Source organism: Daktulosphaira vitifoliae, unplaced genomic scaffold, assembly GCF_025091365.1.
Source record: "Daktulosphaira vitifoliae isolate Bord-2020 unplaced genomic scaffold, ASM2509136v1 Scaffold_3, whole genome shotgun sequence".
In the NCBI taxonomy this organism is placed as follows: domain Eukaryota; kingdom Metazoa; phylum Arthropoda; class Insecta; order Hemiptera; family Phylloxeridae; genus Daktulosphaira; species Daktulosphaira vitifoliae.
Window position 1 is genome coordinate 26439130 of NW_026099574.1, and position 18319 is coordinate 26457448.

An 18319-nucleotide genomic window follows, 5' to 3' on the forward strand; every position below is an offset into this window, starting at 1 on the left:
ATTCAAAATTGTTCACTTCTCGGTTTAAAAATGATCAAAAAAAATTATTATATAGGCAGATTCTATGCGAAAAATACAAACTACTTATGATTTCTATGTCAATATTAAATTATAAGTAATATTGTTATAACCAATTTTAATAAATATAAACATTTTTTAAGAATATTTTGAAGGTTATACCATATTGGCATTTAAATAATTTTTTTTAATAAAAAATATACATGTTTAAATAAATTACGAAACATCATCAAATTGAACGGATCCTAAAATATATTCTGTAGTAAAATATATACACAGTGCTCAACTATCAAAATTATTGATTCCTTGGAATAATATTTTAAATTGAATTTTTTCATTTATGTGCATAAATAATAATGTAACGTACTAAAAATAAACATACCTCACATTGAAAGTATGAGTTCAAATATATATATATATCGTGGAATGTTTTACATTATGTTCTTTTACCTTTACGGTATAATATATTCTAGTGGCCTATTGTTTGTGAATTTTAGTTTCAAGTAAAATTGATTTCATTTTCTGCTTCGATTTGAAAAAAACTAAACCATATATTTATTTGGCAGTGTTATATTAAATGTAGTTTTTTATTCAGAAATTATTAATATTATTCAAACAATATACACTATTAAGTCAAGTAAACTTGATTCACATAAAGATTAATCGTTAGAGTATGAAATATTTGTAAATTAAAATAGTAATTTGATAATCAACTTTTTTAGCATATATAGTTGGGCATGGATTTTTTCAAAATATTTTTTAAATTTTCACATGTGAGCTTCGGATAACAGTTTGTTTGAATTATTTTCGTTGTTATTACAGTTGTCAAATATCTATTAAATGACGCTCCGAGGCAGAAAATGGATTTCCATGGTCTGTGGATACTCAGCTGATTCCTAATTTCGTCAACCATATATTTGCTGTACATTTGTGGTATAATATTATTTTTAGTAATCAAAATACTGTAAGTAAAGGATTTTCTCATGCCGGATCTAAGGGTCATAAAATTGATCGTTTTCCGGACAAGGAGTTTTATCGTTTCAACAATTAACATCATACGGCTCTAACAAACGATTGGTCTGAATCGGTACAGTTGAAGTAATTTGAACAACCCTAAAATACACTACATAATATAGCGTTAATATACCACTCGCGTCCCCAGGACTTGGTCGTAAAATTACTAAAAATCATATATATAAGGGGAATAAATGTGTGTCGGCATAATGGCATTCTGCGTGGTCGTCTGAAACCAGTTAGATTATTAATTAGTAGTGGAAATAACAAAAAAAAAAAAAAAGAATAAACACGTTCTTTAGTTTAAACAACGAAATGCTGTTTAATTTATTGTTATGTGTTCTAGTTGTAGTAAATTACTTTGTTATGTTGAAAGATCTTGATTAGGTTAAATTGGTTCACTCATCTTTCTATTAGACATTCCTGGACGTAATTTTTCTAGTATTAAGGTTAAATATCATATCATCCCGTCACTTACGGGTTCTCGATATCTAGTGAACACATCAGTGTTTTCTTGAAAAAACAAAGGTGTGCTTATTTGCATGCAGCACACGTTATAGCCACGTGAACACGAGACAGCTGTCCTGTTATTAAACAGATTTTTTAAAATAATAATTTGGCCAAGTTAATGAAGTGTCAAAATCGTGTGAAATGTGTAATATTTACTAGCAAACGTATGCATAATAAATGTAATCGCTGTAAAGCGAATGATATTTCTTCGTGGACAAATGACATGTTTACGGTGATAAAATATTGTCAACGTTATTTGCATTGTACTATATTTATAAGGAGAAGCATTCAGTTGTGGCGCTGCTATTATTTTATCGAACAATCACTTTTGATAATTTTATAGCGGTTGGTAAATTGTTCGTGGCACACGTGTTTGGATGGCAAAAACCGTTTTCGTACATTGTATTCTACAGGCTGGTGTCCCTGTCGGCCATCCCGTACAATTACCAACCCTACGCCGTACGAATCGTTTTTGAATATTCTCCCGCACTCGCCGCCAAGTGTATACACACAGCTGCATGCTCGCGGCGGAACGCGACGGGGTGTCGGCTATAAATTACCGTGAAGCCACCAAGGTAGATATTTCCGAAATGTGTTCATTGTTCGTCTCACACGGGGTAAGTTTAATCGTTTTTCGGAGTGGTGGCAGTGTTAGACTAGCGGTTCACGGCATTTAGTATAGAGAAATCCACCTAAAGCCGCTGCGAGGACTGAGCGCATACGACCTCTTTCGGTGCGAATAATANCTGCGAGGACTGAGCGCATACGACCTCTTTCGGTGCGAATCTCGGTCATTGTCGTGGGCAGCGACGTGTTTTGGTTTCAATTCTTACAGGGCACAATTGAACGGTACCTGGGGGTCTGTGCATACAATATAACGATAATAATAGCAATAATAATACCACCACATAAAATCAACCACACAAGAACATCGCCCCAAAAGTATCGACAGAAAAGTGCGCAGGTATAAACATTCAAGAATTTGTGACAAATTTTTGAAATATTTTTTGACGCCTGTTGTTTGTTATTCCATAGACGACTGTCAATCTAATTTTTAACACGACAATAATCTGATTATAATCGCAAGTTCGTTATAAAATATTCAGTGTTTGATTGCAACAAGGCAGATGATGGGACTATTTCATTTTATTTGTTGAATTAGTAGTTTTAGAGACTCCCACGCGGAAAAAAAAATACGGTTTTAATGGTACAAACGATTTATATAGTAACAACTGTAATTAAGACAGTTGGAATAACTGAATATTCGGATAACCCAACTATTTATTTAGTTATTCCCACTGTTTTTACTAAAATTGTCACTGTATTGACAATTAATTTTTTTGGTGTATGAAAACGTGATGTGTTTTAAAAAATACAATTCAGAAAATGTTAGGTTTACATGCGGGATAAGGTGTGACAATGACATATGTTTGTATGATGTAGCCGTTATTTCAATTTTTTATTTTATAGAATGGTTATCTTGTATTTACTCAATCATACTTTCGTTTCAGTATTTATGCGGGTCATAGAGTATTACCCTTCATTAATTCTGTAACAATATTATTTTAAAAGATACTTCTGTAGAAAAATATCAACGAGCTTAGTCGAGGGTTTTAATGTTTTTGCAGAGATAAGTTATGGCAAATATTACAATGTATTCACAGTCATATTAAATCATTGATTTTTTTTACAAATGATTATTAAAAATAATTTTTGTTTCATTAATATAAATTTCATAAGTTTTTATATAAATATTTTATTGGTGTTAAGTTACATAATAAGTTGTTTGAATTATTTCTTTGGATAAAAGTTAAATAACAATTAATATACCTGTGAAATTAACATTTGAATAATATATGTTTGTTGATTACGTATACTGTGCACGGTAAATATATAAAAATAAAAATTGAAAATATTTCTATTCGTTTTTAATAAAGTATTGAAGTAAATTTACTAAGTTGTATTATATAGGCAATATCGCCAACTTTTTGTAATTTATGCTAAAAACGTCGTCTATGATATTCAATAATAATTGGTATCCTGCATGCTCGAGATTAACCATATAAATTAATTAAATTTTATTTTAGTACTTTGTTGATTATTCCATAAGTTATTAACTTTAAAACTAATGTAATAAATAATTTTTCATTGATAGATTTAAACACTTAAAATGCTCTGTTTTTCTATAGTATAAATTATTGAACAAATGCGTACAAAAATTAAAAATCTAGTTCCTTTTTTCAATCTTTCAAAAGTATCTTTTGATAAGACACTGATTGATTAAACGAGGAAAAAAAGCGCCAAAGGGTTTTCGGTAATAACTAATCGGTGATAATTAATTGAAACGAGAAAATAAATTATGCCTTTAATATACACAGACCGGACGTTGAAACCTTTTCCATGTTCTGAAAATCAAAGCCGCACCCCCGTTTTTTTGAGGGGTCTCCTTGTACGCAAAATTGACGCTAGGTTTGAATATTGTTATGTTCACCCTCTCTCGACAAACACAAAACAACGCATATTTCACATCTCGTATTCGTCCATTGTTTAATTTATTCGGTACTAAGAGGGAAAAATAATGACGTTCAATAATAATAATATTCGGCCGTTTGCTTTAGTACATACGCTGCAGACGTTTACACTTAAAAAGTTTTACCATTTTTATGTTATTATTATCATCATCATCATACGGTGTGACGGCGTATAGTGCGTATTTAATTGGCAGTGTGTGTGTGTATGTGTTCATTGTCGATGGGGTGAGAATATAATACTGTGGAAGGCGATGTATGCGGATAGTTCGTTGCACATCAGTGCAGCACGGCAGATGCACAGCCTTGTATGAAGCGACGATCATTGCACCATGCAGACTAAAATCCCTCAGTCGCCATGTGGTCTCAAAAAATGTATAAAATAATAAAAATATAATAACTAACCACGCCAGACAATATTATTTTTTATCCATCAGTTTTTCTTCAAAACAAGTTTGCCGGGTATAATAACATTGCACATTTATCACCCTAAATTGAGTACTTATTATTTTGCGGTTAATCCAGGCGTATAAGACCACTTCTAAAACATATTTGAAAAACATTATCGATATTGGCAATAATATTTTCCACATAATTATCAATGATGTCTAATTCAATTGTGTTTAATTTTTTTAGAAAAATATACTATTTCGATAAACTATACCGTAAATTTATTAATTCTTACAACATAGTAACCCCTACTTTTGTACATTTTTTCTTAAGAGTCCAACCTTTATAATTGAAATAAAATATTATAGAAAAATATCATATTATTAAGCAACGAAGAAAGTTAATAGACTCTTATTGGTTAATAAAATAATATTTTTGCTCGATCATCTTATTTCAGTAGACGTATCTAACGATCTGTCTGAGGTTAAAAATATTTGATCTTTTATACCTTTAATTTAATACTCTGTTACACACCATTGATTTTAATATCGTTTATCAACTATCATGACATTTATCTTTATCTAAATCAGAATTAAAGGTTTCAGAATATATCAATTAAATAACCTGAAATTTTGAAAACAGTGAGTCATACATTGAGAAACTACAGTGCACAATTTCAAATACAAATTAATATCTTACATGAACATTATCTGTATATTTCGCAATAAATACTTTTTAAAATGTATGTACTCTTTTAATTTATGAATACAGAACATATTAAAAATATAAAAAAAAAGGTCTACTTCATTAAAATTAACACGACTTTATTATTTGTAATATAAAATAGTAACATTGTAAGAGTTACTTAGAAAATTAATAATAATGACAAAAAATGTAATTTATGATAACATTGTTTAAGAAATAGGAAGGGATATTAAAGACTGAACCAGTTGACCACCAAATGTTTCTAGACGCATTATTTTTCGGTTGTTCGGTATTATCCACGCGATGGCGGTATGGCCTCTGGCAAAAAAGACAAACCCCATAAATCTATTTTATGTAATATTTTGGCGTTGTCGGCCGTTTAAGTCTCCGCGGGTATTAAAAACCGTTTAAATTGTTTAACGTTTAAAGGAAATACTAAAATGAAAAAATCATCTCGTGTACATTTATACATTACTGTTACAAAAAAAAAAAAATAAGAAAATGATTACATGCTCATTAATAACAGTATCCAGACGCTTGTTTTCACATCAATGGCTCGTAAGTTGTTTGTGTAAGCACATGCTATGTACTTATACCGTTGCGCGGTACTGTTCTTTTAGGTTTTCTTTATTATTTTTTTATAAATAATTCACATAGAATTTAAATACAATTTTGAGAATATATATTTATACACAAAATAAGGATTATAAATAATTGAAATAAAATAAAACGACACATTTATAGTAATTTAATGATATTATATAATATAATTAAGGGGGTTATGTAGGGTGTTCAGCAAGTAAGGAAACAAATTTCTATTGTTTTCATGGATTCTAACAAACTGTTTCCTTACTTATTGAACACTCTATATATTATGAAACTTCTTCTAAGTCAATATTTTTATGGTTTAATACAAGATACAACTTAAATAATAAACAATGTTATTAAGATCCGCAGATTCTTATACTTATAAATATTTATTGGAATTCATAAATATTATTTGTAAAACTGATCGGATTAAAAAAACTAGATTCATTAAAAAAATATAATTTTACACCCTTTAAAAGTATAAAAGATGAATATAAAAATACTTCATGATTGAAAAAAATTATGTTTCTAAAAGAAAAAGAAAAACGCTCAATATATTTTTAATTAAATGGTTCATGGTAAATGAATAACATGCATAGTTTATTTATGTAGGTAAAAAAAAAATCTATCATTTAATAATGAAAAAATATCATTTTTTTGTGAAATATAAAAATATAAATATGTACATTTTATATGATATACAGTATAGTTATAATACATCCGTTATTAAAACTTAATTTAGTATACAATGTAATATACAATAAAGTTGGCATCAGTAAATTTTTATCATTTCAGTAAATATTATGCTAGCAAAAAAGTTGTATGTGTATTGAAACATTCTTTCTAAATTTAAAAAAATATGACTTATTACATTACATTAAGTGTTTTATTACATATTATTGTCTATATTCGTACTGAGGTAAGTAATTAAGTGTAATATTATCTTAAATTATACATTCATTTGTATTTTTGGACAGAATTCATGGATAGTTCTTCATCCCATACAACATGATTTTCGTATAACTTCTTTGAAAGGAGAATTTATCAATAAATCGATTGGAGAATTAAAAGTTGATTATAATCAATATTACGATAAGCAGTATGTAAATGTTTACATAAAAACGTATACAAAAATAACTCCATGCAATGTATGTTATCTTTTATATTAAATAATTATATACACTATATTATAGTTTTTTTATGTCAATTAATACAAATTATTTGTAGTTAAAAATTTGTGTTTTAGGCTATAATAGAACTTATAAAATGTAAAGAACATTTTTTAGACTGTAAACATTTAAAAACTTTAACTTGGAATAATTTTTGCGAATATATGGAATTTGGAATGTCTTTAATAAAAATAGGCTCAAAAAATCGTGAAATAAAATGTCCTATTATGGTAAGAAATTTTATTTCACATATTATTCATATATTTAATATATAGAGAGATTTGTTTAATATTAATCACTCGATTTTTTTTTTAATGATACTAATAACGATCATTTATTCATCCTATTATTTCCCGAACTTAACATGCTTCAGATATTGATAGCCCTGGAGGGCTATGTTAGGGAGTCAAAAATGGTTCATAGCTAGGTGAATTATGGATGGGATGGGTATTATAGTTGGCATACATCGGATATCAGACTTCATCAATGAGAAAATCATAAGAAATACTTGGTTTGCACTTTGAGGATTAAACCCGAGACCCCTTGCATCGAAACACTCGTTTCTACCCACTAGATCTTTATTTCTCTTACAATAATATTTGTACGTTTCTTGATTAATTAAATATTAATTTTTTTTAATTCATCCCTTATAAAAGCGTCAACTTAATGTGTTTTAAAAATAGCACACACGTTATCTAGCTTATAAAATAAAAAAAGGGTCTAATTAAGAAAATAACTGATCGTTAACAACTTTTTACCTATTATTTCGGAAGTTATAATCATTTTAAAATATATAGGGCAGGTAAAGTGTTGGTTATGTTGATTTTCTTGATAGTTTTACCTCTTTCTCCTCCACTCTTTATCTAAAAATGTAAATAACTTCCTGTACACTAGTTCAAAAATATTGATCAGTTATTTTCTTAATTAAATTATTTTATAAACTAGTTAGCTATGTATGTTGACATCTTTATAAAATATGAGGAATGAAATAAAAAGTAATCAATAACAGATAAATCAAGAAATATATGGAACTAAAAAATGCTAATAATTATTTTTTTACACAATTATTATTATATGAGAAATCCAGTAGCTAATTTAAAAAAATAACCTAGCATAAATTATATATTCAATATATATTACAACGGGTATACGGAAAAAACAATAAATACAACATTTTTTTGTAATCTGAAAAAATCGAATTTTAAGTTTCAAAATGCCATGTTATTATTCGTGCTAATAATTTCAAATAACCTACTTTTTCCATAAGTTCACTGACTTGAAAAATGTATTATAATATATTAAATATTTTGTCACCAAAATCCTAAATTTGAATCGTCTTGTTTCCTCTGTGTAACTTTTATACATATTATACATTCTTAATTTTTAAAATAACAAATTTAGCCATTATAAATTTCAACATTAGTATAAACTAAATTAAAGAATTCTTTGAACTCTTAAAAATTATTCATATATTTAAGATGAAAAAGTGCAAGTGAACTATACTATTATATGGTTATTGTGTTATGTGTAGGGAGAATATGTTTTAAAAAATATTACTTATGATCCTACAACAGCAATTCCATTTTTTTTTGCACCAACTGAAAAATGGTGGGAATATACGTATAAGCTCAATTTAATTGCTTATGGCTGTTTGAGTAATAAGCTGATGACATTTTACTGTGAAGTATACATTTTGACTTACCGGCTAAAAAGAAAACTTGAATAAATTTTATCAGTAAATAATATATAATAGATAAATTATTATTATTAGGCAAACAAAATGCTTTTATATGTTTTGTTCATAGTTAAGCTTATAATAGTTTACTAATGGTTGTAACCAAGAAATTACAATTTTTTTTATTTCTAATCGATTATTGTAATCATACTTACTAATAATAAATGTTTGTTATTAACAAAGATAGTTATTTAAACTAAATTTAGCTAACACAATATATTATTTTTTTCTTTATTTTTATTTATTTTCTTATGTTAATTATTGAATGTTAAATATATGATTAAAATAAAAACAACTTAAAAAAACATTATAATTATTGAAACAAAGTTTCTTAACGGAAATTTGAATGTGTAATAAACAAAAAATAAAAGAAACTGTGCATCAGTCACAAGCAATTATTATATGAATTTATGTACGTGTGTGAAAAAATTAAGCTGGCTAAAAATATTTACACATTAAAATAGTTCTTGGAAATTTTTTTAAGTAAACAAATTGTAACCGTTTTGTCAAGTTATGTTATCAATTCTACTAAAGTGATAAAAAATAAAAATTGATTAAGTTTTATAAAAATGTGGAATTGTCCCAAAAATATATTATTTAAATATTCTTAATACTTATATATGTCTATTAAAACATAATATAGATTTTAAATTAAAAAAAAACAATTAAACATTTTTTAATTATTAATAAATTTTGAAATAAAGTAACAATATTAATTTAGGAATTTAGTCACTATGATTTACCTACATTAAAATGGTCCACTGATTTCATTACCTTCCTATATTGACTATGTAAACTTTGTTTGTTTTATAAATTCTACGACAGCATATCGTAGATTAAATAAATACATTTTTTAAGTTAAAAATTATTGAGATAATGTAATAATAAAACGATTAAATTTCAAAAACTCGTAAATACTATACACCATATGTTATCTATCTACTCGTGCTTTACTTTCGAAAGAATTTTCATAATACTAAAAAGTTGATTAATCAGATAATTTTTAAATTCCATAGGTCCATCGAGTTAACTAATACAAGTTTAGTTTTCTTGATATATTACCCGTCTAGACTATTGGGATATCTTTCATGGCCAATTAGTTGAAACAAGTAACACCTATGTCATGAAAAGAATAATATCATCGAATTAACATTTCATGATTAAAATTATTTTGAAAGTTGACATTATGTTTAAAAATTTTTCATAGGTGCTGTTATTAATGATATTATTAACTAGATAGAATAAGTTTTATCTAATATACGTTATTATTAATAAAAAAAATTTACCATATCGTGACAATATGACCTTATGGCTTCCCGTCGTCTCCTACCGGTCTGTTGGTGGTAATAGTTTAAGTAAAAGAATCGTTTAAGATTATGTCCCTGACCGCTTATGTAAGAGTTTTAGTAAAATTAGTTTTAGTAGTTCTAAGGGTACAATGGTACTGAATGCTGCGGCGATTTAAAAAATCGATAACGTGCAATTATGGATAATTAAATTGTGCGTCGTTATCAATAAACAGAATCTTTTATGTATACTATGTACGCTATACCTGCTGCTAACAGCATCAGACAGAAAGTAATAATCGTAATCGTAAAGGAACGGGTGCAGTGGTATGGTGGTGCCCGAACTGATTATAGTCCTCTTAATTACCAATAACGATGTCAACGAGCACCTTGTTATACTAGCGACTAACCTATTGCTGGTTAATTTATTGTAATACAACTACTCTGTACCATTATAATAGATAATGATATGTAATACTCAGAGACCATATTGTAAACATTGTTATCCGACAAGGTCCCGGACATTATAATAAAATGTGTGATCCTTTTGAAATGTTAATTATTATTAACGATTATAATTGGTCCACGTGTATTATTCTAATAATTAATGTATACCATATTGAAGGGATACTTGAATTACAAAATCCCGATAGCAGCTGTATTTTACAATATTGTAATAACTATTCGCATAATAGACATTACTAAAGTACCGCATACGAGTACTAAAGGTGACACTGTAAAGATTCGATACGATTGATGTATTTTTTCGTTCAAAGCAGAAATGTTGAGAATAAAAAATTACACGGTACAGTGGCACGCCGCAAAACTCGTGTTGAGTTGGGATCTCTTCAGTTTGAAGGTATCACGATAGGTACGGTTATTAAGAGTCCTTTGGAGACACATTGGCAACCGAACACAATAATTCGCGGCGTTTGGAGACATCTGCGCACTCTTCAATCGAAATTCTTCTACGAGTAGCACACTCCCGTGACCAATGACAGATTATCGGCAAAATTTCTAGTCCTTTTATTTTCTTAGATGGAGACATAGAATTTTTATTTTCACTTGACCTCCCAAGAGGTCCATGGCGAATCCGCCCAAGTACCGTTTTTTTGATTGCTGTCACATTTTATATATTAAAAAAAATATATATATACACATAGTTATTGGCGCACTTATACGTAATATTGTTGTACAGAAGTGTACGGGTAACGTGTATGTATACGCCCATTACGTGGTCATTTAAGTTTTCTTTGCAGACAATGCGCAATCCAACCAGCAAGGCACGAGGCTTCATTCAGAATTTATGGGCAACGACGTTTTACTACGTCCCCCACAAAATAATAAAATTATATTATGCCGCCGCTGTTTTTGTAAGGCAGGTAATGACTGTCGTAATAACTAGTAGCGGAGATATTTGCCAAATTATGAGCCTCTGGGGTCTACTGTATGAAGCTACGGTAGTCTTGGAATAATGAGACGTCTTTTGCAACGACAAATGAGAAAATGAGTACCTACGTCCTTGAAGTACACCATGTAATATCTGCAACAAAATCTGTCAATTTAATCTATAGAAAATTCACACAAAAACGCTACGGTCGTACAAGAATGTCTTAAAAAATGTATGCTACACTGAATCTGATATCAGGTTTCTCGATTAAAACATGATAGGTATTTTTAAAGTCATTATCAAAATAGAATCGTGTAGTATTGATTTCGGGTATTCGAAGATTTCAATGTCATGGATACAGCTCATATCATATTATAATTGGCAAGATCGATACAAACTTTTTACCGAGTAAATATCATCAATACGTTAGATGATTTTCACATGAATGGATGACTTACCTACTTGACTGTGTCTAAAAATAATTTAAAGGTAAGAATCCAAGTCGTAACAAGTCGTATTGCTATACATTTCATAGTATATAAGCCAATAAAACTATTTTTCTTTTAATGATTTAGAAGTATTTTAATTAGAATAGGTAATAAACCAAAAATTTTGTTTTATAACTCAACTATATTATTATTATAGAAACTTTTAAAAATTTAAGTATAAGTTTCTGCTTCGAAATCGACAATCTTGTAGTTATAGAGCCCAGACAGTATCATCATAAATTATGTTATATGTAGTGGACAAACTATTATACTTATAAAATAATTTATTGCCACCTTATAAGAAAATACTTGAACATAATAGATACACTATAATAGTACATTGGATATTTATAATGAATTGGGAAAGTTCGCATCGTTGGTAAGTAAGGATGGCCGGAATAGGACACAAAAATATATTTCCAAAACAGCAGTTGGGGTCTTATGAAATAACAGTATAGTATAGACAACAACTAACTGTGAATTTCAAACAAATAATTCAAAACAAACTGCTCTCTGTGTCGGTTTGTCTTATCAAACGACAGTTAATTAGAGCTACTGCCGTGAGTCTTCTAAATTGGTTTTGATTAAGTAATGCGTACAAAAATATTGTACGGGAACTTCCATTCACCAGTAGTTACAAGTTTGCTGCGCTTAGTAAAAATTAGTAAGGAACCCTTGTGGGAGGAGAACACGACGATACGGTGGCTGGTGTAACGCCCGACTCCCTGCGATAATTTAATTTTTTAGGCGAGAAACAAATTTTTAATTAACCTGCCAGTTTCTTTAGCGTCACAAATACCTATACCTTTATTACGAGTTCTTTGAAAGACACTGGAATTATAATTTTCTGAGGCTGTGTTTAAAATGAAAGCTAAGGTGTAGTATACAAAAGATGAGAACAACACTCGAACTAAATATGAAATTAAAATGTTCACAAAACACGTATGAATTCTCAAGTACATCACAAAATTCACCTTATTTTTCGTTTCGGTATGGAAATTTAATAATTGAATTTTACAAGGAAATGTAATATTTTAAAGAATTTTTCCGTTTTAATTTTAAACATCCACAATGGAGTAAACGAGTTAATAATATGTGACACGTGAATTTCAATGAAGTCTGCAAAGGCTTCTGTGTATACAAAGACTCTTCTTACATTGTGTTTCTACTCATTTTATGCTCTCAGTTTAAAGTTTAAATGTTGTCTTGTATACGACTACGATAAAAGTACTTCGAGGCGGTTGCAGTTTTACTCAAATTGTTAGTCTCTCGTTTGTAAGTGCGTACAATATACCACTGAAAGGCACAGCAGTAACAGTAAAACTTATAATGTTGTCTCTTTAAATTAAGCTTATGGCAATTAAGTTTGTTGCACGGGTTAATTAATCTCAATAAAATCCTATTCTTAAAAAGGTCTGATTAAATGGCTTTTTTTTGTTGCAAATGGTATACATTTTTATAGATATGTTATCCAAATAAAAATTCATTCCTTACCAAACATCATGTTATTATGATTATTACCTTGTTAGTCGTTCACCATTTTTACAAGTCACTGATGCCGCTATAATCGCAATGATAGCCGACCCGAGACACACTAAACATAATTTTTCTTTATCAATAAGCCGATCAGGCGTAAATATATACATATATAACGTCCTATACCTCGATAGAATTTAACCTTAGTCATCAAATCGGCTTAAGTCAAATGCGTGATAAGTTAAGAAAAATTAAATTGAAAAAGCATTAAAATATTATATACTTTACATTCCCAGTCAGTGAAATTTTTCATTTTATTTTCACTGTCAATATTTGGTTGTTTTTGTTGAAATATTTAAGAAAAAAACGGTGTAATTTAAACTTAATGGTAATTTTTACTTGTTATTAATATTATTATTTATAGTTTAGTGTCCAATTGAATTTTTAGATACTACTCATTTACATGTATTATTTATTACAACACAAATTTATTTATAAAAATGTGTGAAAATGAATGCCAGAAAAATCGAATAATAAAAATAACTGTCAGTAAATACAATTAGTTTTATTATATTTCCAGTTTATTTTATCAGAATCAAACTCGTTTGACTATCGTTTTATTCACTTCCGAGGTGAGTGACCAACTCTCAATTCCACACATTAATATAGTCTGAGACTCAACTAAACTCGTTGATGCCACTGCGTCTATTTATTATTTATTTTCATTTGTCATTGGTAAATTGCCAATAATTTCTTTTACCTTTTAGTAGAAAAAAACCGATTACAACATACGTTTTTAATCGGTCGAATATAATGAAAAATTTTAGATCGCCAAGAATTTATTTTGAACTCAAATTCTTATAAGTTTTTAATTAAATCACGTTGGTATTATAAATTTAAAAACTGTTTTTATTCTTAATTAATTGAATATACATTAAATTACAGAAAAATAAATTTTATATCAATCCTGGTAACAAAATATGATGTTAAACTTTTTTTGCAAATGTAATGTTTGTATTACAATAATTTATTGTCAAAAGAGCAAGTTTTGAGCTGTTTACGCCATCTGTTGGTCAATCTTCATTTAAAAATGTAACTTCTGTCACTACCGCCATCGATGATGCGACGTCGTAGGTCCTGCGGTTCAGCAATTGATATAATCACTTCAATACACTAGCCACAAAAAAACATCAATGGTATGAAATAAAAGAACACTCACATACATATACACCTATTGTCAGTTACCAAAGACTGCTGCCGGGTGGGCTCTCTCGCATTCTACCGCCACACATTGTTAACTTATGTATTGGGTTATTATTACGATTAATTCAACTAGAATTCTACCACCACTTCGGTCATAACACGTACGAAGATAATGTTTGTGTCACATCAAACTCATATGACGATGTCGGTCAATGATTCTCGACCATATTATGTCAGAAATTTGACAGGCCCATATGAACACCTCCCCGGGGGCTCGCTGTGTCAAAGATACTTTTGGAAATTGACAAGTATGCGTTGTGTTATTCCTTTTGTGTTTTTGAATTTGTCTGATAGCAAGACCTACGTTAGATTTTAACCCTTTTCCACTCCACAAATAGGATTGATGGATGTTTTTTAATTGCTTGTCAAACATTTTATAAAACGAAATAATAAAATTTCCTACACTTACATGAATAGTACTGAATTTAAGTATGTTTACGAGATAATCCTTGAGATTCGAAGTGTTCATTTAACTCAACAATTTAATCTACAAAAGATTTTTATTCAATAAAAGCACTACAAAGTGATTTTAAATGAGTATACGAATTTTTGTTAGAAAACTCTACCAAATTTTTAGGTTCTATTAATATTTATGTAAATATGCAATATAAAATNTTTTGTTAGAAAACTCTACCAAATTTTTAGGTTCTATTAATATTTATGTAAATATGCAATATAAAATATGTATCATTTAGTTTGATAATAAAGTGCTTGAAAATAAAAATAAACATAAATTGATGAAGCTCATTTATTTTAATAAATAATTTCTATTTTATAAGACACTTTTTGTATACAAATCCGTTTTATTTTTGTCCTTTATTGTTATTCTTTTTATAAAACTAAATGGAGTTTTTTACGTGAAAAAATATATTTTTCGAGTTTATTTATAAGATAACAAGCTACTGGACGGGATATTATAATTATTTTACTTGTAAAAAAGATAAGTTATATTATTTTCTTGTTTTGAATAATATTTTATTTAAAAAATTATGTGTAAAGTATACGTGAGTAAATATATCATTGTGTAATACTATACATGTATAATACTTACTACAGCATACCTAAAAAATTAACTTTAATAGAAATTCACCTGAAGTAGAAATTACTAAGCTGCAGTTTTTTTACATTTTTATTTAACACCCCAATGAGAAGGTGGCGTGTTAATTGTATAAAATAAAAAAAAAAATGAAGAAGAGGTGAAAAATAGTGGCGTCAGCCACCTATATGGTGTTGAGTAAATGTACAAGGCATCTAATGCACCCTACACACAAACATAACACATATAACATAGGTCACATGACAGAGTTTGCGTGCATTAATGAGATATGTGTTTAATTTATGATTATTTTATTTTCATTATACAGAAAAAATCAACGGACCGAGCAAAAACTGTATAATGATTATAATATTATTTACCGTTTTTTTCAGCGGGACTGACTCACGCGATTTTAGTTAGTCATTATTGTCAATGTATGAGGTTTTGTGGACGTCTTTCATGTTCTTTGTAAATAATCAACTAAAATCAATACATTAAATCAAATGAAGAAAAGAAAAATAGGCTCCAGTTTATAAACCGATTGACTTTTTTTTGTTGTTGTGTNTGAAGAAAAGAAAAATAACGAAAAATAGGCTCCAGTTTATAAACCGATTGACTTTTTTTCATTGTTGTATGGTAGATTATTTTCTGATTAAATTACTTTGGATATATAAAATGTAAATTATTCAATGATGAAAACTTTGAAATTTAAAATAAGACTTATTAATATAAACTTTATTAAAACGAAACTATTCGGTTTTTAATTTATTAAGTTTAAAATAATTAGATACCTATTTCTTTTTAAAATAATTTTTAATTTTTAATTCATATAATACTTATGTATTATTTAATGTCTATTAAAATAATTATCATTTAATTATCAGTGTTAGTTATTTACTTAAAATCACGAGTTTTCCATTCAGACAAAAAATACAATAATGTGAAATAAAATTTAATTAAGTAAAAATTCCCAAAAGATTATAGTTGAAAACTTTTATTAATATTGAATCTCCAATGAAAATACTAAACAAAAAAATATAAAAAATAATATCTTTAGGGTCGAAACACGTTTACACCATTGGAGTATCATCAAGTTTAACTTTATTGCAACGGCAGTCGACCTTTCCAATTCGATAGTTTATCGTTCTGTCATGATCTAATGAAAATGAAAAATTTATACTAAGTCGTTACTTTATTAGCGGTCGAAAGTCAAGCTGGACTTTAATGGAAAATCAATAGTTTACCCCGACAATGTATTTCTAACCTTGTATTCAGTGAAAGTTATAACATGTTTATCACAATCAGGATTGTGCTAAATAATTATATGCCCATCATGCCTATACATTATTAATAATGGTAATTATTTTCTGCAACGTTAAAAACATAACAATAAAGATAAGCCACACCGAGATACAAACACTAATTTAACGACCAAGAGATTCTGTATTGTCGCATTTGGACACTCTTAGTAACAACTAATCTTTTTTCAGAAGATAATTACTGATAATTTATGCGAGGAGAAAACGGCGATAAAAATTTATACGTAATTTTAATATGTGTTTTTACATTTAATTACATTGTATTTTATTTTGTGATCGTTGGAAAACAAAATGTCTAATAATTAATAATTCCGTACACTTTCATAAAGAGTTAAATTCTTTTGTAACATGTTCAATTTCATGATGATTTTTTTTGGTTTCTCATTGAGTATGAAGAATTTGGTAATGTTTTTAAAAATTACACTAGAAACATGGATATTTTAGCCTGGAACGTTACGAAATGCGCGTGCCGACCGTAACCTATCTTTTTTTGTAATATATATGATACAATAGTGCAACGCAGTGTCCTTAAAGCCACTGTTCTATAGATAATATTGTGTCGCTTCAATTTGCCGCACGAACCACGCATTACTACAGCATCCGACCAATAGTAATCACAATAAACATAATGATAATAATAACGGCACGAACGTTACGTACAAATTGCGAGACGTTTGCAATATTTTGTAAAACGATTATAATTTTGTATATTTTATTATTAATATTTCTTGGCCATTTTCTACGGATCACCGACAACAGACAATACCGGCGGCACGTTATGCGATCTTGTTACGGGCAACAACGATCACCGGCACTTCTGTAATTTATGGGTCATGTATGATAATTATTTGGAAATGCTACACACGATGTGGATCGTGTGGGATGTTAAAAAACGCGGAGAAGATCTCACGATTATTACGTTAAACAGAAACATTCGAAAAGCGAAATACTTGAAATTTATAAAATTGTAAAGTCTTCGTTGTTCATTAGTTACTTCAACATAATTGGAATGGTTTTAATGATATAAACGTCATAGCGTATTAACTTATCGTAATACTTCATATTTTGTATATTCTAATGCGTGTAAATAATAGTTAAAAAAAATATATATTAATAAAATCAAAGGTCATTGCCAAAACATAGGTATTTATGTAAATTTGATTCATAAACTAAACGATATCATTTTATAGAACAAGTCTATAAAATATGAAGTGTTGATTAAACAACAATTTTAGCTATATGGAAATAATTTGTCATTAAAATTTTTTAAATAACTTTTTTTGGTTAGAAATAAAAATCGTTTTTTATTACAAATTATATAATTATATATGTAATACAAACATTTTTTACAGCAGTGGTATAAAACTAATCGTTTTTATTTTATAGTTTCATTTCGTTTTTTTT

At 28.3% G+C, this 18319-nt stretch overlaps 2 protein-coding genes across 6 annotated transcripts in view; one reads left to right on the forward strand and one right to left on the reverse strand.

Moving 5' to 3' along the window:
• LOC126900198 (uncharacterized) overlaps positions 1 to 8882 on the forward strand; it is a 66607-nt gene extending 57725 nt beyond the window's left edge. The window contains exons 1-5 of one of the 5 annotated variants that reach the window (XM_050675718.1): positions 2383 to 2506; positions 2578 to 2749; positions 6731 to 6901; positions 7000 to 7152; positions 8454 to 8758. In XM_050675718.1, coding sequence (XP_050531675.1) covers positions 2747 to 2749; positions 6731 to 6901; positions 7000 to 7152; positions 8454 to 8648 — 522 coding nt within the window. In that variant the 5' untranslated portion in view covers positions 2383 to 2506; positions 2578 to 2746 and the 3' untranslated portion in view covers positions 8649 to 8758. Of the gene's footprint in view, positions 1 to 766; positions 1106 to 1131; positions 2160 to 2382; positions 2507 to 2577; positions 2750 to 6518; positions 6673 to 6730; positions 6902 to 6999; positions 7153 to 8453 lie in introns of those variants that run through there. The other 4 variants (XR_007702807.1, XM_050675716.1, XM_050675717.1 and 1 more) reach the window with 4 other exon arrangements.
• LOC126900197 (uncharacterized) overlaps positions 1 to 18319 on the reverse strand; it is a 359021-nt gene that overhangs the window by 70121 nt on the left and 270581 nt on the right. The gene's annotated exons all lie outside the window — the stretch shown is intronic.